The 26,269-nt window shown below is 40.7% G+C and overlaps 1 protein-coding gene across 3 annotated transcripts in view; it reads left to right on the top strand.

Moving 5' to 3' along the window:
* STAB2 (stabilin 2) overlaps positions 1-26,269 on the top strand; it is a 176,320-nt gene that overhangs the window by 11,797 nt on the left and 138,254 nt on the right. For all 3 annotated transcript variants that reach the window (XR_010343837.1, XM_064379911.1, XM_064379910.1), the window contains exons 4-6: positions 14,041-14,126; positions 15,326-15,395; positions 25,196-25,291. Coding sequence is in view for 2 of the 3 variants with exons in the window: in XM_064379911.1 (XP_064235981.1) it covers positions 14,041-14,126; positions 15,326-15,395; positions 25,196-25,291 (252 nt within the window). In the remaining variant the exon portion in view is untranslated. The remainder of the gene's footprint in view (positions 1-14,040; positions 14,127-15,325; positions 15,396-25,195; positions 25,292-26,269) is intronic.

Genomic DNA, 26,269 nt, shown 5'->3' with positions numbered 1-26,269 from the left:
GCAGCGTGGTTTTACAGTAAGATGGCAGACTCCAAAGTCAGATTGCCTGACTCCCATTCCCAACTTTATTCTCTTTCAGTTCTGAGACTTCCTCCCTCTGCAGGGTGGCCAGATTTAGCAAATAATAAAAATACAGGGCACCCAGTTCTATTTGAACTTCAGGTAAACAATGAATCTGCAATATTTGGGACATATTTATGCTAAAACAATATTCATTGCCTATCTGAAATTTAAATCTAACTGGGTATCCTTTTTTTTTTTGAGACGGAATCTCCCTCTGTGGCCCAGGCTGGAGTACAGTGGCACAATCTCGACTCACTGCAACTTCCGCCTCCTGGGTTCAAGCAATTCTTCTGCCTCAGCTTCTTGAGTAGCTGGGATTACAGGCACACACCACCATGCCTAGCTAATTTTTTTGTTTTTAGTAAAGACGGGGTTTCACCATGTTGCTCAGGCTGGTCTGGAACTCCTGACCTTGTGATCTGCCCCACTCAGCCTCCCAAAGTGCTGGAATTACAGGCGTGAGGCACTGCGCCCAGCAGGTATCCTGTATTTTACCTGGTAGTCCTATTCTTTGGTACTATCTTCCTCATCTATAAAATAGAAATGATGACGATAACACACCCACCTTCCAAAGATTGCACTGAGGATTAGGTGAGCTAGTATGTCAAAAGTACTTAGGATGTGCCTGATGGATGGTAAGCCTCCAGAATATATTGGTTAGCATTTCTGTCTTTTGTGTTTCTCAGATCACCAGTGGGCCTCTTTATTTCAGGGATTGTCTAGTTGATTTTATGTTCTAAAGTGCTGACCTTTCAAACTCTGGCTTCAGGCTTAAGGACTCAAATTCTTGAGTTAGGTCTGATTGCAATGTGCAATGCCAGTTCCAACTCTTAACAGCCATGTAATCGTGGGCAAATTACCTCACTTAGCTTCAATATTCTTACTGAATTCAACATATGAATTCTTACATATAATCTGAATGATGATGGATGATGATGCCTTCCTCATTTAGTTGTGAGAATGAGAACATACATGAAAAGTGGTTGGCAATAGCGAATGCTCAATAAATTCTCTAATCAAGCTAGTATCCCTACATAGTGTCAGCACTTCGGTAAGGACATTTCTGTATATCTGATTTCCTTGTGTAGCTTATGGTCTCACATATATATATTTTTTTCTCATGATTGTCTGCCTTGCTATGGATGAACCCAATGGGTCATGCTGAGATCTCAGGCCACAGCAAAGGCCTGTCCTGGAGGAATGTAAGGAAGGTGGTCTCTTCCTCAGCTACAGTTTGCTACAACAAAATACTTAGACTGAGTGGCTGAAACAACAGATGTTTGTTGCGTGAGAGAGAGAGAGAGAGAGAGAGCACTCTAGTGCTCCAGTTTTCCTTCTTTTTATGAGGACACTGATCCCATCACAGAGACTCCACCCTGACGGTTTCATCTGAACATAAATACCTCCCAAAGTCCCCACCTGCAAATACTATCTCATTGGAGGTAGGGGCTTCAACATATGAATTTAGGGAGACACAAACATTCAGACCATAACAATGAGTATTCACCTTGGCCTTTTGTCCATTGGGTCACAAACCACTACGCAAAAGGTCTGGGCCAGGGTGAAGCACCTCCTGTAGAGAAAACCTCACATTCCTTGCAGAACATTTGATGTTGTGGCTCAAGAAAATCCCCAGGGGATAGCAATTTCCAGCGAGTATCTGCCTTCACCCTTTGCACAGCTACAGGCAGACACCTGATGAACTGTGGATGGACGGGAGAGCACTTATTTCAAAGAGGAGGATGCATTGGGGCACTTCTTCAGAAATAAGCACCAAAGTCCACCCCACCAGCCTCTTCCTGACCACAGCAAGAGACAGGCATACTCCTTCCTGTCCTGGCTAAATTTTATTTCACTTTCTTGTGAAAACACAAAGAGAAATTATTGCCAGCTTTGGAGATAACAGGAGGCATTCAACAAATGTGGAATGAATCAATTAAATGAATATAAAAGCTATGCAAAATATTATAAGTAGTCCATACAGAGAAGCACAATTACAAGCCATAACTGAGTAGAAATCCTTATCTCTGAGCCTAGTGGCTGTGACCTTGCTACCAAACCTTGCTAAGCTTCAGTTTCCTCTTAGATAAAATGGTGATAATAACAACGTCATAGGGCTGTTGTGAGGATTAAATACTGAGATAGTACATGTAATGTGCTTGGCATGCTCCTCGGGGTCTAGATTGCTAAAATAACAGCAATAACAATAAAGCAAGGGCAGCACAAAGAGGAAAAAAAAGGAGTTGAGAAACCTTTAAAGGGACCTGGCCTCCCACATGTAATCCTATTACTTTGGGAGGCTGAGGAGGATGGATCTCTTAAGGTCAGGAGTTTGAGATCAGCCTGGCCAATATGGTGAAATTCCATATCTACTAAAAATACAAAAATCAGCAGGGCATGGTGGTGGGTGCCTGTAATCCAAGCTACTCAGGAGGCTGAGGCACGAGAATTGCTTAAACCCCGGAGACTGAAGTTGCGGTGAGCCAATATCGCATCACTGCACTCCAGTCTGGGTGACAGAGCAAGACTCCATCTCAAAAAAAAAAAAAAAAAAAAGGAAACTTACTTTTAAAGACCAAGGTCTGGCTTCTGGAAGGTGCTCAGAAATGCTTTGCTAGATAGTTACTTGAACCTGAAGAAATACTTCCTGAACATTTATTTTCTTGCAACTACATTAAAACATTCTAATTAAAAGATTTCTAGATTGAAGGTAGGAAATTATATGACTTACCATGTGTTTAAAAATAGACTTTTATGAATCTAGTGTCTGAATTTGTTTTCCTTTCCAGTGAGAATAATCTATACAAAAGGATACTTCGAAGGTCTAAAGAGAAGTGGAATTTAATCATTTGTTTGGACATTAATAGCCTTTTCCACACCGGTCTTTGAGGCATATGATCAGTGCTAATGGATTTTTTTTAAATTTATTATCATAATTTACATATAGTAAAACTCAACCTTTTAAGTTTACAGATACTCAAGCTTTGACAAACCTGAAGAGTTGTGTGGCAACCACCACAACTAAGATAGAGAACAGTTTCATATCCCCCCAAATTCTCTGTTGTCAAGCTCTCCCTCAACTTCCAATCCATGGCAAATACTAACCTGTTTTTTGTGCCTATAATTTTGCCTTTATGTCATCTAATTGGAATTATACAGTATGTACCCAGTACATACCTTTTTAAGGTTGTTTCTTTCACCTGGTGTAATGAATCTGAGATTCATCCATGTCATTACCTGTATCATAGTTTCATTCCTCTATAAGCCTTTATAGTACTCCATTCTGTGGCTAGACCCAGTTTGTTTAGCTATTCACTAACTGAAAGACTTCTGGGTTTGTTTCCATTTGGGGCTTCCAATAAAGCCACTATGGACATTCACATACAGGTTTGGGGGTAAACATAAGTTTTCATTTCACTTCGGTAAATACCTGGGAGTGGGTGTCCTGAATTGTGTAGTAAAAATATGCTCAACTTTATAAGAAACTGCCGAACTATTTTCCTAAGTATCTACATTATTTTTTGTTTCTATCAACTTTGTATGAGGATTCCAGTTGTTTGGCATCCTTGCTAGCAATTGCTATAATCAGATTTTTTTTAAGCCATTCTAATGGATGTGTAGTGGACTTTCATTGTAACCCATTTTAATTTGCATTTTTCATGTGCTTATTTGCTATTCATATATTTTTCAAGTTGTTTGTTTTCTTATATTGAGTTTTGAGAGTTCTTTAAATATTTAAGATATGAGATGTATGCTTTGTAAACACATCTTCCCAATCTGTGTCTTTTCTTTTCAGTCTCTTAATATTGCCTTTTGAAGAGAAAGCATTCTTAATTTTGATGAGGTTCAAATGTATTATGCTTTTATTGATACTGCTTCTTGTATCATATCTAGAAATCTTTCATCAACCTTACATCACAAAGTTTTTTTCTATATTTTCTTCTCAAAGCTTTTATAGTTTTAGGCTTCACATTTAGGTCTATCATTTATTCCAGGTTAATTCTTGTACATTGTTTGAAGTATGGATCAAGATTCATTTCTTTGCATGTAGACAGTTTCAAAATTCCAGCAACATTTCCTGAAAAGATGATCCTCTCCTCATCAAATTGCCTTTGGACCATCGTAGAAAATTGATTGATCATCTATGTATGGGTCTATTTCTGGACTCTCTATTTTGTTCCACGAATCTATGTGTCTATCCTTTCGGGAATACCCCACTATCTTGATTGCTATCGTGTTACAGTAAGCCTTAAAATCAAGTAGTGTAAGTCCTCCAACTTTATGTTTTTCAAAATTATTTTGCTTATCCTAGTACCTTTGCTTTTCCATTCAAGTTTAAGACCACTTAGTCAATTTCTAACAACAACAACAAAAATCCTCCTTAATTGGCATTCCATTGACTCTATAGTTGCATTTAGGGAGAAATGACATCTAAAAATATTGATTCCTCTGATTTGTAATGACAGTGTAGCTCTCCATTTACTTAGGACTTCTTTTATTTTGTTTATCACTGTTCTATAAATTTCAGCTTACAAATTTTGCAGAATTCTTGTCAGATTCACACCTAAGTTCTTCATGGCTTTTGGTATTATTTCTAACAGCTTTTTGAAATTTCAATCCCTAACTGTTCATTGCTAGTCAATGGAAATAGAAATTGGTTTTATATATTGACCTCATATCCTGAGAAATTACTAAACTGATGTGATAGTTCTAATAGCTTTCCGGAGATTCTTTGGAATTTTCTCCATAGACAAGCTTATTGTCTGTGAATAAAGACAATTTTTGTTTATTTATAATCTGCATTCATTTTATGTCATTTTTAAACCATATTGCACTGCCCATGATGTATTTATCAGTTTTGTATATTGCTAGTTTCAGTTGGCTATAGTTTTGTTTAAACATTTTGCGTCTGTACTCATTGGGGATGTTGGTATGTAGTTTTCATTTTTTGTTATGTATTTGCTTTTGGAATCAGGATAATGATACTCCCTATATTGAGTGAACCGGGATATATTCCCTCTTCTTCAATTATCTAGAAGAGTTTTTGTAAAACTGATATAATTTCTCCCTTACATGTGAGATAGTATTCACCAACAAAGCCATTTGGCATGGAATTTTCTTTGTGTAAAGGATTTTAACTTCAAATTCAACTTCTTGGATACAAGGATATCCAGGTTATCTGTTTCCTTTTGAGTGAACTTTCCTAGCTTTTTATTTTCAATGAATTTGTCCATTTTATCTACATTCTCAAATTTATTGGCATAAACTTGTTCATAATATTCATTTATTATCCCTTTAATGTCTACAAGATTTGTAGTGATATCCCCTCTCTCATTTCTGTGGTTGGTAATTTTCATCTTCTTTTTTTTCTGATTCGTCCATTTCATTTACCAGCTTTTGGTTTCATCTATTTACTCTGTTGTTTTTCTAATTTTTATTTCACTGGACTCTGCACTTTATACCTCCTAACTTCTGCTTGCTTGGGTTTCATTTGCTATTATTTTTCTAACATTTTTACCTGAAGTTGTAAGTTTAGGTCATCATTTAAAAACTTACTTCTTTTCTCACATAGTATTTACTTAGTGCAATAAATTTCCCTCTAAGCACTGCTTTAAGTGCATCTCATAAATGTTGATATATTGTGCTTTAATTTTATTCAGTTTGAAATAATTTTTAATTTCCATCTTGATTTATTCTTTGAAAATCAGTTACTTACAAGTATAGTATTTTAGTTCCAAATAGAATAATTTTTCAGATATATTCCTGCTATTGTTTCCAAATGTGTTTCTTTTATTCAGTGAAATGGAAATTAAGATATCAAATTTGTGAGATGAAGCTAAAACCATGCTTAGAAGGAAATTTATCATTTAATTCTATTGTGGTCAGAACACACATATTATTTGAAATCCATTAAATTTATTGAGGCTTGTTTTATGATCTACAATATCTCTGTCTTTGCAACTGTTTCATGTGCTCTTAAAAAGTAGGTGTATTCTGCCACCTTTAGAATGGAACATTCTGTAAATGTCAATTAGGTCAAATTGATTAATAATGCTGTTCAAGTCTTTTCTATCCTTAATAATTTTTTATTCTTTTCATTTTTATAAGAAATATGATTCAATATCCCTAATAATTTTAAGACTACTTGTTCTATTGATTATTGGGAGAGAAGTACTGAAATCTCCAACTCTGTGCACTTACCTATTTATCCTTGCAGTTCAATGAGGTTTTGTTTCATGTACTTTGAAAATTTCTTGTTAGGTCAATAAATATTTATGATTTATGTTCTATTGATGAATTGATTTTATTAACATTATGAAATGAACTTCTTTATCCCTGGTAAAAATATGTTAATTTGAAATCTACTTCATCTAATATGAATATGATACTTTGGTTTTCTTTTGACTAATATTAGTGTGCTTTTCCTCTCTTTTACCTTTAACATAATTGTATATTTTAAATATACAATTTTGTAGGCAGCATATAGTTAGGGTCTCTTGGGGGCAACATATAATTAGTTATTGACCTTTCAACTAATATGACAACCCATGTCTTTTAATTAAGATTGTTTAGACCATTTATATTTAAGGTGTTAGGTTTACATCTATCATCTTGCTGTTTATTTTCTGTTCCATCTTCTTTTTATTCCTGTTGCTCTCTTTATTTGCCTTCTTTTGTATTAATTAATTCTTTTATGATCCTCTTTTATCTCCTCTGTTGGCTTACTAGCTACATCTTTTGTTTTTGGCAATTTTTTAAATGTTTGCTTTAAGGTTTATGAACTATATCTTCAACTTAACACAGTCTACCTTTAAATGATATTACACCACTCTATGCACGAGAATCTTACAACAATATACTTCCATTTCTACACTCCTAGCCTTGGTGCTATTATTGTTATACATTTTACTTCTATATATGTTAGAAGCCCCACATTATATTGTTACCAATTTTTCCTTAAACAATAAACCATCCTTTAAATGATTTAAAATATTGGAAAAATATATTTTACATTTAACTACATAATGACCATGTCCAGCATTCTTCATTCTTATATGTGGATACAGATTTATATCTGGTATTATTTTCTTTCTTCCTGACCAATTTGCTTTGACATTTCTTATAGTGCAGGATATCTAGTGATGAATTCTTCCAGCTTTTGTATGTCTGAAAAAGTTCTTATCTTGGCTTTGTTTTTGAAATATATTGTTGTTGTATATAGAATTTTAAGTTGACAATTTTTTTGGTTTTAGTACTTTAAAGATATTGTTTAACTGTCTTTTCACTTATATTGTTTCTAATGAGATTTGTTGTCATTGTTATCTTTGTTCCTCTCAGCATAATAAATCTTCTTCCCTTTGGCTGCTTTTAAGATGTACCTTTTATCACTGGTTCTAAGGAATTTTATTATAGTGTGTAGTTTTCTTCATAGTGCTTGCGCTAAGTATTTTTTGAGCTCTTGGATCTGTGGGTTTATAATTTTCATCAAACTTGGAAGATTCTGGCCACATTTTTTTTTCAAATACATGTTCTCCCTTCCTCCTTTTCAGTACTCCGGTTATACATATATTAAGGTGTTTGAAGTTGTCCCACAACTCACTGATGCTCTGCTCATTATCTTTCAGTCTTTTTTCTCTCCATGTTTTATTTTGTATAGTTAATATTGCTTGTCTTTAAGTTTACTAATCTTTTATTTCTTAGTGTTTAAACTGCTATTAATTCTATATCTTGTATTTTTACTTCAGATGTTGTATTTTCATTGGTAGAAGTTCAATTTGGTTTGGTTTGTATATTTCTTCTTTAACTTGCTTATTTCTCTACCTTCTTGAATATATAGAATACAATATTGTATTATTGAATATATAGAATTCTAGCTCTTTGTTTACTAATATGTATTATATATGTGATCTCTGAGTTGGTTTCAATTAACTGGGTTTTCCCTTCATTATTTATGCCATCAAGTTTTTATTGAATTCAGACGTTGCAAATATTACTTTGTTGGGTGCTTGTTATTCTTGTACTTTAAGAAATTCTTGAACTTTGTTCCATGTCCACTTTGAGGAGTACCCTGTGTTAGAACATTGTTGCCGTTGACAAAGGGCCTGAAGGCATAGAGTGGAGCTCTTTGAGAGTTTCAAGAAGAAATAATATGAATTTTAGTGCCTCGTAGATAAGTTTACAGAATTTTCTTTCATTGCAACATACCTGATGGTGCAATTTAGGAGCTAAGTTTCCTATTGACCTATAACCACCAAAGGCTATGCCTTTTTACTAAAATAGCCTAGTTGCTGATTAGTCAAAGTGGCTTTAAGTCAGTGCACAAAATCTCCCTATGATCATGCACTCCCAAAAACACAGCACTAGCCTTCCACCAGCTGCCCAGTGTTAAAGGTTTCTCTGAAGTAAGCCTTTTTCCAGTTAAGTGTTCAGGGACTTCCTTCTTGCTATGTTCATCCACATCAGAATCTTTCTGAAGCACCAGAAACATTGTCTAGTGTCCAGCCGATGCACCACACAACCATCCCCCACAAAGGCCTGTCAGCTCATAGGCCTTGCTTCCCAGCAGCCTGGTAGGCATAAAAATCGTCACCTCCTCTCTGTTTAGGACAATCTACATAAATTTATCCAGCACATCCAGTGCTTCTCAAATATTAATGTATAGTAGAATTACCTGCCATGTCTGTTAAAATGTGCTTTCCTGAGCCTTACACCAGGGAATCCCTATTTGGTAGGTGTTAAGTGTCAGATTTCGCATAAAATTGTAGCAGGTTCTTATTGCCCAAGGGGATAAAATTGGACTGCAATTCAGCTCATTCTCAGTTTGCCAAACCATACACTAGTGTGGGCCTGGCTTACTAAAAGGAAAGGACACCTTCAATTTATTTTAGTTTCATCTGCTTTCCAAGCCTAGTGTCTGTGGGGATATATCCACAAGAGCAGTGAGGGTAGGGGAGAGTTTTTCTAATTTGCACAAAGGCTCTCTATGCCTTAGCATATTAGTCTAGGGCTTCCAAAAGGGAGATGCCATACAGGGCTAGAGATACAGGAGATTACTTCGAGAAAACATGTGTGAGGAAAAATATGAAGGAAGCCAAGAGAAGCAGAGGGAGACAGCAGTGCAGGTCTGACCCCTGTGAACAAGAGAGGAAGTCAAGGAAGGTTGGATGGAAATGCCTTAGACTATGTGTAGGTATAAGAAAATGTGGTAAAGCTGATAGGGAGTCCTCTAGCCAAAGTCACCCAGTAGAGGAGGCCTGCATCTTACAGGAGTGGGCCTGCCCTGGCATCTCTACCATGCTCAGTCATGGGCTGGAAGGAGTTATGAGAAGTGTAGTCTTATGAAAAAATAGTAGATTTCAAGGTAATTATGCCTCTGAAGTTGGAAATCTAAGAGATGCTTGTTCATGGCTTGCATACTGTAGTAGTGTCACACTGCTATAAAGAAATACCCAAGACTGGGTAATTTATAAGGGAAAAATGTTTACTTGGCTCACAGTTCTGCATTGCTGGGGAGGCCACAGGAAACTTATAATCATGGTAGAAGGCAAAGGAGAAGAAGGCCTTTGTAACAGTTCCCCACTTCCAAGGGATTCCAAACACCTGGTCCAGTAAATCACCCTTAGAGGAACACCTGCCTAAATTTTTTAGACAAAAGATTTATTAACTATCCCTAAGGGAAAAGAAGGTCCAGCCAGACTCCTAAACATAAGGTCACACTCTTAGAAGCTGGGATTGGGGAAGCTCCCCAGTTCCTCAGTGATCAGCCTGCAGCCTAGACCATGGTTATATTCTCAACAAATGACTCTGCCCCGTATTCTGCCACAGGTGTTATAACAGGAATGAGCTGAGTAGAACAGGCACCCAGAGGATGGAAGTCAAATCTGCCTCAGGGGCAGGGTCAAGGAAAGGGTCTTCGAAGGTGGGAAAAGCATTGGTAAGGTATGGAGAGAAAAGTATGTCTAGGGAAATGGGGAGCATTCTGCTTGGCTGCATGGAAAGAATGTAAGATGGGGAGATTAGTTGGCTCCATGCTTGGAGAAAACAGATTCAGCGGAATGTGAGTTTGGGAGACTGGAATTTAGGCATTATTGCCTGAAAATGTAAAAGTACCTGGGAGGACATTTCTGCAAGGTGGCACTGATTGCTGAGTCTCAGGCTGCAGGAGGCCCTGTGTTGTTCTGAGCAAGCCAGATCAGAACAAAAAAGGGAAGCTTGGTGTCACCCAGAGAGCACCTTGTATACCCATTCCTGGGGAGAGGCACAGGGATCAAGAGAGGGAAGTAGTTGGGGAGCTGTCGTTACCTTCCTAACTCTGCCCAGGCTGCCCTGGCTCCCAAAACACCATCTCAGCTCAAGAAGGGTCTCCTATAAAAAGCAAACAGAACTATTTGATGGTGAACGATTTATAAAGATGCTCTCTTAGCACGCTTTGCTCAACAATGTGAATGAACCCAAATGGCTCAGTTGGTTTTCACATTGGCTCCCAAGTGTTTACCTGGTCCCTGCTTGATTCAGCTCTCTCCCTTCCCCTACATCCTCACCTCCTGCTGCTCATCCCTGGACAAAAACCAAAGTCTTTAACAAGATCCTTTCTTAACAATCTAGCTTTTGCTATCTGTTGAGAGCAGATCTAAATAACTGGGTCATTCAGAATTAGATTATTTTTCACAAATATTGGTAAGTGACATCCAGTATGTGAAGTGATGAGATCTCTAGGTCTCTTCCCCTGACAACCCTTATCCCCGTCCATGAATCAGTTTTATCTATCTGAGTTTCTGTTTAATCCATGACTCTCTCCTCACTAGACTGGTAGGACCATGGAAATAGGAACCAAGACTGTATGCTCACTTGTAAATACCCAGGATCTTAGATGGTCTTATTCAAACAAGTGCCAGTAATTTGTTTCCTGAGTGTTTTAACTGTTACAGTACCAATCTGAAAAAAAAAAAAAAAAAACTAAAATGGATCTACTCTGAATAATAGCAACTATCATTCATTGAGCATCTAATATTTCCAATCCCTACAACAACCCGCCTAGAAGATAGTATTGTCCCCACATACACCTGAACTGAATCTCAGAGCCAGGCATAGACTTTGCCAAAAGCAAAGGGTTATAAGCAAAGAGTTTAGCTGGGATTTGAACCCAGACCATTCTGATTGCAATGTCCCAACTCCTTCCATGATATCATCATATTTCATGCCACTACTAGCCTAGTTGGTGGGAACAACCCAAACCAATGTCTTGCTTTTCAAAGACATAATTAGCTACCCATCAGTATGTCTTCCCCTTCCCTTACCCCACAAACATGTATGTTCCCTCAGCTGTTGTCCTGGGGTGCATACCTGCCTGATGATGGTGGACGGTAGTGATAAACAGTGCAGTAGATTCTGGAGCACCTCTACAGGTTTTGAGCCTGGATCTGCCACTGCTGTGGAAATACCACAAACTCAAAATGGGCAATTTAGACTGTGTAGTTTACTAATATTCTGTATACAGGAAGGAAACAGGAGCCAGAGAGAAAACCATCTACGGATGGATATGACTCCCACCTCCATAGTACCTGCACATTATGAATGTTGTTCTTAAGAACTAGCCTAGTAACTTAAGGGAGACCCCAGGGTCTCTTTCAAAGAGCTGCCTCTCTTAGTGCTTAGAAGTCTCTTTCTTCAAGAACTGCTTCTGTGGTCTGAATGTTTGTCTCCCTCCAAAAGTCATATGTTCATCCCTAATCCCCAGTGTGATAGTATTAAAAGGTAAGGTCTTTGGGAGGTGATTAGGTCATAAGACAGAGCCCTTATGGATGGGATTAGTGCCCTTATAAATGAGACCCCAGAGAGCTCCCTCACCCCTTCCACCATATGAAGACATGGTGAGAAGTCACCATCTATGAACCAGGAAACAGGCCCTCACCAGACACAGAACCTGCCAGCACCTTGATAGTGGATTTCCCATCCTCTGGGACTGTGATAAATAAACTTCTGTTGTTTATGAGCCCCTCAGTCTAAGCCATTTTGTTACAGAAGCCTGAATCGACAAAGATCACTGCTTTTTTATTTTCCATGGATGCTGATTTCACATGCCACAGGGAAGACGTGTGGCAGAATAAGCTGTGGCACAGGAAAGCTTATGGAAAAGGTCTTATGTGATGGGGATGGGAGGGAAGGAAGGACAGGAAGGTGTAGGGGAAGGGGAAGTGTGTCTTCATTACCTCTTGCCAGCTGGGTGACTTTGGGCAAGTCATTTAACCACTCTGTGCCTGTCTCCTCATCTAGAAAATAGGGCTAAAAATAAGATTTAACTTCAGGGGATTGCTGTGTGTTGTAAACAAATGCATCCTTTATTATCATTGATATGGCTTGGCTCTGTGTCCCCACCCAAATCTCACCTTGAATTGTAACAATTCTCACCTGTTCTGATGGGAGGTAACTGAATTGTGGGAGTGGGTCTTTCCCATGCTGTTCTCGTGATGGTGAATAAGTCCCACGAGATCCGATAGTTTTACAAAGGGGAGTTCCCCTGCACATGCCCTCTTGCCTGCTGCCATGTAAGACGTCGCTTTGCTCTTCCTTCACATTCTGCTATAATTGTGAGGCCTCCCCAGCGATATGGAACTGTGAGTCCATTAAATCTTTTTCCTTTATAAATTACCCAGTCTCAGGCAAGTCTTTATTAGCAGCATGAGAATGAACTAATACAATTATCTAGAACTTTCTATCTTGTGGAAGGCACTTACCTTGCTAGCTTAAATGTGGGATAATATTTTATCTTGCCTCATTCACACAGACACATTTCATGGTCGTCTACATGGTTTCTGCAGGTCCAGATTTCTTATTTAAACAGTCAGATCTCATCCAAATTGGCAGTAAACCCATTTCAACTCAGTACTCAGAGTGTAGAACAACAGCAAGTATAAAAAGAAACAGAATTTATTTTCATCCTCATCACAATAGTACCTCACACTTCTGTCACTTACCATAATTTTTAATTCTCTATTTGATTCTGGGCTTTGAAATATCTGGATCTGCTGATTGTCCCCCTGTCCCAACATGAAATATAATGCTCGGCACATATTAGGGTATTCCCTGAATGTTTTGTGAATGTGAAATCCTCTAAAAAATGTCCATAAAAGCTCCAATTCGTGTCTAGAATATCACACAAGTACAAAATTCTATGCATGTTAGGAATCAGCTTCTGAATAAAATCTAAATTCCTTTGCTTACCCTACTAGGCGCTTCATTAATTGGCCCCAACTGTCCTGTTTTACCTCATCAGCACCCTGACTCTCACACCCCAGCTCCCAAGTCCCAGCCCCGCCAAACTCTATCATTCCCAGAACAGGTCATGCCCTTTTACAATTCTAAGACTTTGTAGTTGCTATTGCCTCTTCCTGAAAACATCCTTTCAAGCATAACCAACTCCTACTGCACCTTCAAAAGCCCCGTTTAGACAACTCAGTCTCAGAGATGTCTTTCCACTCCCGAAGGCAGCATCAATAGCACCCTCCTCTGGACTCCCTCAATACCTTGTCTAGCACACCGGTGAAGAGGCCTGGCTGCGGTCATGCTAAGGGCTGATTGCAACTTATAATCTTTTGCAACTTGTAAACTGTGAGACCTTGGGTGAGTATATGCGACCTCTCTGAAATTGTCTTTCATCTGCTAACCAGCACCAATAGCAACCACCTCTGAGGGTTGCCATTGGAATGATCTAATTAGATCATTGTCAAGTGAATAGCAAATGCTCAAGAAATGGTAGACAGTGTGATACTTTCTAATACAGCACATGACCACATTGCAATTCACCTGTGTATACTCCTGCCTGTTCTGTAAAACCCTTGATGACACCAACAGGTTCTGCAATTTCTTATCCCTGGCAACTAGCACACTAACTGGCTCATAGTAGGTGCTTAAGTGCATCCTTGCAGAATGCTTCTGTTCAGTCATGAATGAATACATCTGAGCTGTTTGATTCCCTAGAATGCCCAGGCGGAGCGGGGTCCCCCTGCAATGGCAGAGGCAGTTGTGCTGAAGGCATGGAAGGAAATGGAACCTGTTCCTGCCAAGTAAGTTCGAAAATGTGTTCTTCCTCTCCTGGATTCTGCTCCCCATCTTCTTACCTGTTGATCCTCCTGAAACATACATGTGTGCACACACACACATATGTACACACACAAATATGTGCACACACACACAGAGCGAAGTTCTTAAGAGGTAGAGGTATTCATTTCTTAAAACTGTGCAATTTGCAACAAAATGACCATTTAGAGCCTGGGGACCTTTAGGATAGTCAATTAACTGCTCAGTCGTAAGCATACCCACTTGTAAAAATGGGTTTGAAACAATATCTATGTAATCACATTTGTTGAAGAAGTAAAATGAAGCCCTATATGTGAAAATACTTTATGACACTATACAGAACTATAGAAATTGCTCATTGTTCATATTAATAATCACTGTTAGCAGACGACCCTTAGGTGCTATCCTCTGCATCCTTTGTGAACTGCTAGTTTTACCAGTTCAAGATTTTCTTTTAGCAGTTGAAGATTTTCTTCGTTACCTCATGAAAGTGACTTTTTTGCAATTTTCAAGCCCAATGGGGTTTTAAATACAAAAAAAAAAAAAACAACTCTTTGGAAAAGGATTGAGCTCAACTGTCTTCAGAAATGCAAAACTGAGGCAGGGCAGGTGACTCATGCCTATAATCCCAGCACTTTGGGAGGCTGAGGTGGGCAGTTCACTTAAGGTCAGGAGTTCGAGACCAGGCTAGCCAACATGGTAAAACCCTGTCTCTACTAAAAATACAAAAATTAGCTGGGTGTGGTGGTGCGTGCCTGTAATCCCAGCTACTTGGGAGGTTAAGGCAGGAGAACCCAGGAGGCGGAGGTTGCAGTGAGCTGAGATTATGCCACTGCACTTCAGCCTGGTCGATAGAGACTCAGTCTCAAAAAAAAAAAAAAAAAAGCAAAACTGAAAAGATTTTCCTTTCACCCTTGGGTGAGGTCGGGATATGGCTGCTAGCACTTGCTATTATCTAATTATATCTTTGGACTGACAAAGCAGCTTTCTCCTACAGTGCTTTAGACCCTTAGTACAAAATGACACAGGGATTAATGTATGCGTGATAAAACAAATAAACAGAAAGAAGGAAAGGCACAGAGGGAAGATATATTTGAGAAACAAATGCTGAGTTGGAAATTCGAGGCCCTCCTGGGTCCCACGGGTCACCTTGAGTCTAATGTCAACCACCTGGGGTGTTTTGCAGGAAGGGTTTGGTGGAACAGCCTGTGAAACCTGTACTGATGACACCTTATTTGGACCCAGCTGTTCAGCAGGTATGTCTGGTTTTTGTTTAATCACCACATTTGTAGGGGTTGACAATCCCTGGGAGAGATTGCTCCTTGATGAATAGTTACATGTGACAAAAGAAAAACTTCAGCAGAATTAAATTTAAAAGAGTTTAATTGAGCAATAAACAATTTGTGAATCAGGCAGTTCCCAGAATCACAGCAGATTCAGAGACTCCAGTGAAGCCATGTGGTGGAAGAAGATTTATAGACAAAAAAAGGGAAATGACATACAGAAATCGGAAGTGAGGTACAGAATGACTGGGTTGGTTACAGCTTGGCATTTGCCTTATTTGAACAGTGTGAACATTCAGCAGTATATGAATGATTGAAGTATGGCTGCTGGGATTGGCCAAGACTCAGCTATTGTTACAGGTGCATACTACTAAGTTAGGTTTTCAATCTTGTCTACCTATTAAGCTAGGTTGCAGTTCATCCTCAAGGACTCAAATATGCAAGTACAGAGTCCTTATCAAGCCATGATTAGTTCACTTTAACGTGTGTAACCAAGTCTACACAGGGAAAACAAAAAGCTGAAAACAAAGCTGTTAAATGCAGTCATTGAAAACAGAGATGCTGTTTCCTGAGGTTCTCAGCCCTGGCATGTGCAGTCAGCTATTCCCCAGAAATACTTCCAGGCATCCTCATGATTCCCTCTCCCAGGCTCTAGGATCCCACCACTGCCTGTTCCTTGCCTGCCCAGCTTTTCTCTGGGATCTTTCTGGATCGGATCCTGATCTCAGTATAGATCTTCATGCTTCCAATTCTACCATGAGCCCCACCGAATTCTAATGGTTCCCTTCCTTTTGGGAGTTCACAAATAATTCCCTAAAGGGGTCAGAGATTGTTGCTCCAAATTAAAGAAACAAACTTGAAACTGGCTTGTTCACCCTCTTATTTTTGGCTGCCCCTAGAAGTAGACTCTGAGATAGGGATTTGCATGACGAGCAGTTAGTTTGTTTGAATGGTTATCCCAGGAAACACTAGGATGTGAGGAAGTAATACAGGTAATATAAGGGAAATAAACAGGATCTAATTAAGCCAGGTGCTACCGTGGACCACTGGAGCCTGATGCCCTGGGGAGCTCAGGGGGTCCATGCAGAACACACAGCTCAGTCATCTCACCCAAGGGAAGAGGGAGCCACAGCGTGGTAGGCAGAATAATGGCTCCCTGAAGATGTCCATATCCATATCCTGGCACCTGGGAATACGGTACCTTACATGGCAAAAATAAATTAAGGTAGCAAATAGAATTAAGGTTGCTAATCAGCTGACATTAAGATAAGAGATTACCCTGGGCTATCTGGGAGGGCCCAGTGTTCATCACAAGAGTCCTTAAGGACAGAGAAGGGAGGCAGAAGAGGAGTGTGAGAGTTACGTGATGTGAGAAAAACTCGATCAGCCAATTTCTGGCTTTGAAGAAGGAAGAGCCATGAGCCAAGGAATATGGGTGGCCTCTTGAGGCTGAAAAAGGCAAGGAAACGTGTTCTCCCCAGTCTCCAAAAAGGAGCACAAGGCTGCCAACACCTTGATTTTAGCACAGTGATTTTGGATTTCTGACCTTCAGAAATGTAAGACAATAACTTTGTGTTGTTTTAAGACACTACGTTTGCGGCAATGTGTTACAGCAGCGACTGGGAATTAATACACATAGTCAAGTGGGGAGAGTTTTTCACTCCCTGCCACTTAGAGTGAGGAGGGAGCACCCAGGCAGAGCGCCCATCCTAAGGTTCACGCAGGACCCTCAGGCTAAGAGCTGTGGATACTGGAAGTTAGCTGGAAGACTCACAATCACAGTCAGTAAGGTCTAAAACACGTGAGTGTGGTAGAAACAGTGGCTGCTAGATCCACATCTCCCAAAAGGGAATATATTGGGTAGCTTTTTGCCAACACCACTTGGGCTCTGACTTTCATGGAAAAATTAAACTCAGTAGACGCTGCTTCACTTCAAATATTTTTTGCGAGTAAACCTATGCACACACAACACATCCCACCCCCACAAGTTTGCACGCTCTGTAATAAATTTGATCTGCAATTGCAGAGGCATTGCCTTGTTCTAATCCGTAAGGTCTTCTTAGGCAGGTGCTGTGGTATCTTTATCTCCAGTACCTTCTACCTGCTGCCTGTCTGGTAGACACTCACTACACTGTTGTTGGATGAATAAATGAGTGAATGAGTATATGAATAGAGGAATCAATGAATGAATTATCTAGTTTGCTCCAGTGATGTTCTCCTGATCCGGAAGCATGGTTTTAGAACCCAGGCTTTAGACTCAGACAAGGTTTCAGGTCTAGGACTGCTAATCATGGAAATATAGATAAGTTTATGAAGTATGCTATCTGTGTCTTCATCTGTAAAGATAGAAATAATATTGAGCCACTGCACTCCAGCCTGGTGACAGAGCAAGACTCCGTCTCAAAAAAAAAAAAAAAGAAAAAAGAAATAATATGCCTGCTTCAGAGAGGATTTCATGGGATAACAAATGCATAATAAATGTTACTATTATCATTACCTATGATTCCCTAGCATCTCCTAATCATAAGTGTCTCTTCACCCACCGTTCCATAAGAGATTATTTCATAAGGCTGTTAGCAAAAGCAAATTTAAAACAGATACTGGGGCTGGGCTCAGTGGCTCACGCCTGTGATCACAGCACTTTGGGAGGCTAAGGCTGGATCCGTTGAGGTCAGGAGTTTGAGACCAGCCTGACCAACATGGTGAAACCTCATCTCTACTAAAAATACAAAAATTTGCCATGTGCGGTGGCACACACCTGTAATCCCAACTACTCGGGAGGCTGAGGCATGATAATTACTTGAACCTGGGAAGCTGAGGTTGTAGTGAGCCGAGATCGTGCCACTGCATTCCAGCCTGGGCAACAGAGTAAGACTCCATCTCAAAAAAAAAAAAAAAAAAACAGATATTGGTATCCCGTGTGTTTTTAAAGTTAAACATTACATTAAAGGACAGCAACTAAAATGTAATTAGTCAACTTCATAGAAACAGCATGTCTCCTCCCAAATTTACCCTACCCTGCCATTTAAGAATTTCAATCACATATGTTAAACAAATATTGAAATGGGAAGGAGTAAAGAAAGCATCTAGCATTGCTTAGTTCCCGAGAAAGCCGAGTAATTGCCTGGAGATGGCAAATTAGGAAGAAAATGACCCATGTTATCCCCAAGATGCTGGTGTTGGTTACTGGTGAGCACAGATGCACAGGGAAATTCCCAACATTTTCAAATAAAGGAAGTAGCCTCCCTTCACACTTAGTGTCATGAAAAAAGGGCAAGTGAAAGAAAGATGGTTTCAACACCTAAATTTTTAAAAAAGAAAACTGGAAACTTAAACTGAGACCCAAGAGAAAAACCTCCAAGCTCTGGATTCCAATAGAACTTTCTGTGATGATGGAAATATTGTCGACTTGCACTGTCCCACACAGTAGCTGCTAGCCACACGTGCCCACTGAGCACCTGAAATGGGGCTAGAGCAACTGAGGAGCTAAAATTTAAATTTCAGTTACTATCACTTAATTCAAATTTAAATAGCCACATGTGGCTTATGGCTACCAAATTACATATCGTATTTCTAGGACATTACAATTGAGAGAACAGGCTTTAAACTCAGCCTGGCAGCAGTTTGAAACAGACCCTAATTGCTGTGTGACCCAGGGCAAGCTATTTAAATCCCCTAAGCCTTTCTCATCTATAAAACAGGAATCATAACATCGATTTCATGAGATTGACAACATAGCAAAGCTCTTTAGTAGTGTGTCACAGCATTCAATCAATGGAAGTAAGTATTGAGGACAAAATAATTCAACAGCAAGCAAGTCACTGATGAATGAATAGATGAACGAATGACTCAGTGATGCCTCATCATTTCCCACTGGCAAGGACTATGGAGACTGCAAACGTTTTCAGCCAGGCGTCCACTGGGTGCCAGTGTTGTATCATCCAATGAGCTGTTGATACGGGAAGGTGGCCATTCTGCCTGTAAGTAGGACAGCTCTATTAGGTGCAGTTTATTTTTAAAACTGGCTGTAATCTACTGCAGGAGCACTCTCCTACCAGATTGCTTGTTGGTTTGGAGATGATTTCGAGCTGCACCAGCCAAAGGTTTTCATCTCTGCTGCCAGTGTCCCAGCCTGCTCAGTGCCTCCTTCCCAGTTAGGCAGATTGCAAAGCCCACTTTCTCTAACATGATCCCCAAATCAATCCTACAACCACATACTGTTAAGAAGAGTCACTAGCATTTGCTGAGCACCTGCTGCATGTCAGACCATGTGCAGAGGGGTTTCTTTGGATCCTCACTGCAATGCTCCATAGGAGGTGAGGGTTCTCCTTTTATGGATGAAGAAGCAGAGAGGTGGCTCAAGGCCATGCAGCTATTATGGGGGCAGAGGCAGGATTCCATCACACGTGTGTGACTCCAGAGCCTGGGCCCCCAAGCACTGCCCCAGTCTGCCTCTGGTGAGTGTCCATCATGCATTACACCCAGACAGGTGATGCAGATCCTGAGAGTGATGAGATTAGGTGCCCAGCCCCTAGAAGCTGGAAATGTGGGTGACAACTGTGATGATGCAGTGTGCACAGCCCAGACAAGATCCTATGAGAGCATGGGAGAGGGAGCCACTTACTCTGTTGTGGGACACGTCATGGAGGCTGTGCATACCATCCCTCTGACCAGTATGGCCATGGCTTTGACCACTTTAAAGTCATACCACCCAAGTTTTATCTGTTTCTAGAGATTTGCTGAGGCTGGTTAACAAGTACCAAGCAAGGGCTCTTTCAGTGATCATCTGGGAAGCCCTCTACCACTCACTTCTCCTTTCCAAGGACATGTCGCTGGTAGCAGCTGGCAGCCTGCAATGCAGTGTCAAAGGCTTCCAAAAGCTGCCAGTGACAGGCAGTTAATTCAGTATAGAGGTTGTACTGGAAGACAGCATGCAGCGAGAGGATCATGCCAGGGCCTTGGGCCAATACTGCACAGCCGGGAGGGCAATCTTAGTGACAAGGACAACACTCGCAATTTGCATCTAGGTTGGGAGCAGGAGCCCTCTGTGGCCCTCACATTCCTCCACTGACTGCATGACAGCACTTAGGGCAGGAATCGTCATTGTATCTTTTAGAGCCTGGCTTCCCACTGCACTGTGAGCTCCTGGAATTTAGATGTTATCAATTACTCATATGTTGTATACCTAGTGCCTAATACAGTGCCTGCTACTAGGTAGGAGCTGGCTAAATATTTCTGAATTTAATTGAATCTTTTCCACTGAGCTCATAGTACACTCCCTCCTCACCCCACTTATCTCCATCACCAACTTGACTTCTCTCCAGAACTTGTTCATTCCGAAAATCCATAGCCATAGGTAGATATCAAAATGTTTTGCTAAAATAGAAACCATGTCAATTGAGTTTTGAAGGGAGGATGACACTGCAAACTCAATTTTATTCTTCAGTTATTTGAGGGAACACTTGAGCTAGTTATCTCCCATTTTTTAATGTGTGATCCGCAGATAGTAACGATACCTACCAAAGAAAATGTGGTAAACATTAGCTAAGGCAGGCAAAGCACTTGGCAAAATGCCTGATGGATAGTAAGTGCTCAATAAGGAGAAGTGTAGGGCCTCGGGTGCACAATTTAAGGAGGCATCAAAAACCTCAGGAATCAAGACCAATAACTGCACTGATTTCCTAGGGCAGCTGCAACAAAGTACTACACACTGGGTGGCTTCAAACAACAGCAACTTAGTGTCCCAGTTCTGGAAGCAAGAAGTCAAATATCAGGGTGTTGGCTGGGCCTTGCTCCTTTTGAAGCTTCTAGAAAAAGATCCTTCCTTGCTTCTTTCAGCTTGTGGTAGCCTCAGTTGCTTTTGGCTGTGACAGTATCACTCTGATCTCTGCCTCCCTCTTCACATGGCCTCTTCCCCTCATGTCTGTGGCTTCTCCCCTTCTTATAAGGACACCAGTCATATTGGATTACGGGCTCACCTTACTCCAGTGCGACCTCATCTTAACTCATTACATCTGCAATGACCTATTTCCAAATAAGGTCATTCTGAAGTACTGGGGATGAGGACTCCACCATATTCTTTTGGGAGACAAAACTCAGCCCATGACAATAATACTTTAAAATTTATTGGCCAGGTGCAGTGCCTCATGCCTGTAAGCCCAGAACTTTGGGAGGCAAGGCAGGCGGATCATGAGGTCAGACGTTCAAGACCAGATTGGCCGACATGGTGAAACCCCGTCTCTACTAAAAAATACAAAAATTAGCTGGGCATGGTGGCTTAAGCCTGAAATCCCAGCTACTTGGGAGGCTGGGGTAGGAAAATTGCTTGAATTGGGACCAGGGAGGTGGAGGTTGCAGTGAGCCAAGATCGCACCACTGCACTCCAGCCTGAGCTACAGAGCGAGATTCCATCTCAAAAAAAAAAAAAAATTATTGAGTGAAACATCAAAATGCTAAATAAAGGCGGGATTCAGCTCTGCACTTGGCATGACCCTGCCTCACTCTCAGTCTAATCCTGGCTCTGCCAGGCAATGTCTTTATCTAAAATTTAGTTGCATCGTTGTTGGCATTGTTACAGGGCACCGTAAAAGATATTGTGGGGAAATACAGAGGTGGGGAGGTCATTCCAAGCAGTTCCAATCTAATAGGGGAGAAAAGTATACAGATTAAGAAAGAAAACAGCAGCCCTGACAGTTGTCCACTGGCTGCTGGCCTAGTTGCTACCAGAGAGGCTGTGGTGTTCCCCTGCTGCGGGTAAAGAATTTCACAGAACATCGCCATCAGACAAAAGACTCACTGTATCCATGGAGGAAAAGACAAAAACTGGGTCAGGGAATAATCATGTCTGAACAGAGACTCAACAACAATGGACAACCACGAAAAGAACCCAGCGGCTGCCTCTCCTGGCTGACATGAGAGCCCATTACTTCTCCCGGAATGGCACACCCTTGCTGCCATTGGTTTGCCCCTTGGTGTGCTCCTGGTGGTCTTCAGCTGTCAGGCATTAACAAAATTGCAGTTGTAGGGTACAGTAGTGAACACAGAATGAAGAAAATGCTGCTGGAGTCAGAGAAGCACAGATTGTTTGGGGACCACTGAGATGGCAACACAGAAGTGGGGGCTTTGGCTGGTCTTGAAGGATGAGGAGGATTCCAGTTGGCACACAAAAAGGAGTGCAGCAGAGGAAAAGCCTGGAGGTGTCCACGTGCAAGATGCATCTCCTGCCGATTTCACCTGGCATAGTCTTCCCTGAGCCAACCCCACTTTATCTTTTCCTGGCCAACTCCCATTGGTTGGTCATGTCATAGCATTTATCCCAGTGCATTGTGATTGACTGTTTTCTTCTGCCATCAAATTGTGCTCTCTCTGATGGCAGAGACTTTGTCCTGTTTATTTTTGAGCATTAATCTGTAGCATGGTACTCTCAACATGGCATTTATTCCATACGTGTTTTGAAGGAAGGAAGATGAATAGTGAATGAGTCATCCCACGTGCTAAGAATCTAAGATGTATGAAATAAAGTGGTGAAAGATGAAAATGAAAAATTATCAAGGTTAGAGTCAGATTGGAAAGGCCGTTGTTTGCCAAACTGAGAAATATAAATTTTGTTTGGTTGACAATTGAGAGTCATTGAGGTATTTTTGGAAAGGCCACCCTGATGCCATTGCTAATAAAATGAAATGGAGAGGCAAGAAACTAGAAATACAAGACCAGGTATCATGCTACCACAATAGTCCAGGTAAAACATGATAAAGGCCTGAACAAGAAGGGCACCAGTGGAGATGAAGATCAAGGTGGAGAATAGACACAGAGAAAACAAAGGACTTGATGGCTCATTAAATGTTTGGAATACTTTAAACTTTATTGATCCTTGCTTTGCTGGTATTTCTGATTAAGTTTTTAAGCAGGTGCATCTTCTTAATTATGTTTCATTTGAGCTAATATTAAGTTGGTTTACAGGCACCGAAGACACGTGTAGAAAAATGAGCCCCCAAAATGTCCTAATCCCTGGAACCTATGAATATGTTAGGTTATATGGCAAAGGGGCATTAAGGTTGCTAATCAGCTGATTTAAGATAGGGAGAGTATCCTGGATTACCCAGGTGAGTCCAGTGTAATCACGAGGACTGTTATAAGTGGATGAAAAAGGCAGAAGAAAGAATAATAGAAACGGTAGCATGAGAAGGACTTGACCTGCCATTGTTAGCTCGGAAGATGGAGAAAGGGTTTCATGAGCCCAGGAGTAAAGATGGGTTCTAGAAGCTAGAAAAGGCAAGATTCTCTACTAAAGTCTCCAGAGGAATAGCAGCCCAACTGAAATATTGATTTTAGCTTCACAAGTACATTCTGGACTTCTGACCTCCAGAATTATAAGATAAATTTGTGTTGTTTTTCTTGCTTGGAATTTTTTTTTTTTTTTTTTTTTTTTAAGACAGGGTTTCACCATGTTGGTCAGGCTGGTCTTGAACTCCCGACCTCAGGTGATCCGCCCACCTTGGCCTCCAAAGTCCTTGGATTACAGACGTGAGCCATCTGTTGCGGGGGAGTGGGGGGGACAGCGGGGGGGGGAGTTGGGGAGGGATAACATGGGGAGAAATGCCAGATATGGGTGAGGGGGAGGGAGGCAGCAAATCACACTGCCATGAATGCACCTATGCAACAACTTTGCATGTTTTTCACATGTACCCCAAAACCTAAAATGCAATAAAAAAAAAAAAAAAGAAGAAAAAAAGAAAAAAAAAAAATTTGTGTTGTTTTAAGCCACTAAATTTGTGAAACTTGTTATGGCAGCGGTAGTAAACTAATACAACATACTCCACAGAGGGCTGGCTGTAGGATGCTAATGGCCTAGCCTGATAGTAAATCTTGCTACAAATCAATTGCAACTAAAGAGTTGATCATTCATTTCAAATGCCCTTCATTTATCATCTCTGAAATGATCTGTCACTGGGCTAAAACATCAAGCTAGAAAATATGGCATGGTTATTCTAGCCCCTTTTGAATATTTTCCTTTTTTTATCTTTGCATTGCCCCATCAATACGTAGAACTTATTTGTATAGATATCTGCTACCAACAGTGATTGGGTTAGTAGTGGCTTTTTTTTTTTTTTTTTTAACATAATAGGTGTATATAAGACACTAAGTTAATTCTCTTCTGAGGTATCCAAAGATGAAGTAAATAGTTTGAGAGTAAGGAGAACAACGCCAGTGCACATGATATACCCCATGCTTTATATACATTATCTTACTTGACTCTATAGAAATCCCAGGAAGTAGGCATCATTATCCATATGTTAAACTTAAAAACTTCATTTGGTTGGCAATTAAGAGTCACTGAGATGTTTCTGGGAATGTCACCCTGATGCCATTGCTAATCAAATGAAATGGAGAGGCAAGAAACTAGAAATAGCAAGACCAGGTATCATGCTACTGCAATAGTCCAGGCAAAACGTGATAAAGGCCTGAATGAGAATGGTACCAGTGGAGATAAAGAGCGGAAGACCAAGGTGGGAGATAGACACAGAGAAAACAAAGGACTTGATGGCTTATTAGATGTTTGGAATACTTTAAACTTTATTGATCCTTGCTTTGCTGGTGCTAATAAAAGAGAGAGATGCCAAGGTTCAAATAAGGGTGTCTAGGACTTCAAATACATGGTCTTCTCTGCCTTACTATGCAGAGTCTCAGCAAAGATGATCTGAAAATACTAGCTTTCCAGAATGTTTGGCAGCAGTCTATATCAGGTAATAAAATCCCCTACTTTCTATCTCCAGTGTGCAACTGTGTGCATGGGGTGTGCAACAGTGGACTAGATGGTGACGGAACCTGTGAGTGCTACTCGGCATACACTGGCCCCACCTGTGACAAGCGTAAGTACTACTAGTTTCCTTAATGCCACACCATTTCAATTTTGTATGTACGCATTTCAATTTTGTGTCTGTTACTGGTTCTCTACAGGGGCAACTCTAGGGAGGATGGAGCATAACAAAGGAAGGACAAATCTGGAAGGGGTGGCCGTCCCCAAGCCTGGATTTAAACCTTGGTGGAGAGGGTATGGTGGGTGGCCATCAAATATTTTCTGGAAAGAAACCAGAAATTAAAAAGAGAATGTAGAAGAGAAAAGGAAAGAAGAGGATGGGAAGGGAGGAGGAGGAAGAGAGAGAACAGAAGCAGTGTGTTGTCAAGGCTATAGCTGTGTTTTAGGAAGGTTGAGCTAAAGGCCACGCAAAGGATAGAGTACAGAGAGGGACACTGGGGCTCGGAAGCCAACACAAGCCACTGCAACCAGTTAGTCACCTAGTAAAGGAGATGCAGCATCTTCTCCATTACGAGCCTCAAAGGCAGAACACATTAACAGCCCTAAGGAAGAGGAAAGGGTGCTTCACCAAGGCTAAGTGACTCACTAAAGGTCATACAACTAGTAAATAGGAGAGCTGGGACTCAAGTCATTTGAATTCATGGGAAATTCTGAAAGCAATCTATTATACTGGGTCCAATCAAGCGGTAGAAACCTAGGGGAGATTAAACAAGGGAAGTTTAATAGGAATAATCAGTAAACTATGATAGGAAAGAAGCTGTAAAAATGCAGAGAACTCTAGGGAGGATGGAGCCTAACAAAGGAAGGACACATTTGGAAGCGGGTGGCCTTCCCCAAGGCAGGATTTAAATCTTGTTGGAGAGGGTGTGGTGGGTGGCCAACAAGTTTGCTGTTTTATCCAGGCCAGCACTGGACCATAGTCACCCAGCAGGCACGGGGCAACCCTCCATGGCCTTGGGGAGCTGAGGCTGCTGGGTGAGGCCCAGGAAATCAGGACCTGGAATACACAATGTCTATGTAGGGAGGGCTG

Source organism: Aotus nancymaae, unplaced genomic scaffold, assembly GCF_030222135.1.
Source record: "Aotus nancymaae isolate 86718 unplaced genomic scaffold, 86718_ANA_hifiasm-v0.15.2.pri h1tg000021l, whole genome shotgun sequence".
In the NCBI taxonomy this organism is placed as follows: Eukaryota; Metazoa; Chordata; class Mammalia; order Primates; family Aotidae; genus Aotus; species Aotus nancymaae.
This window is presented reverse-complemented; position numbering and strand designations above follow the sequence as displayed.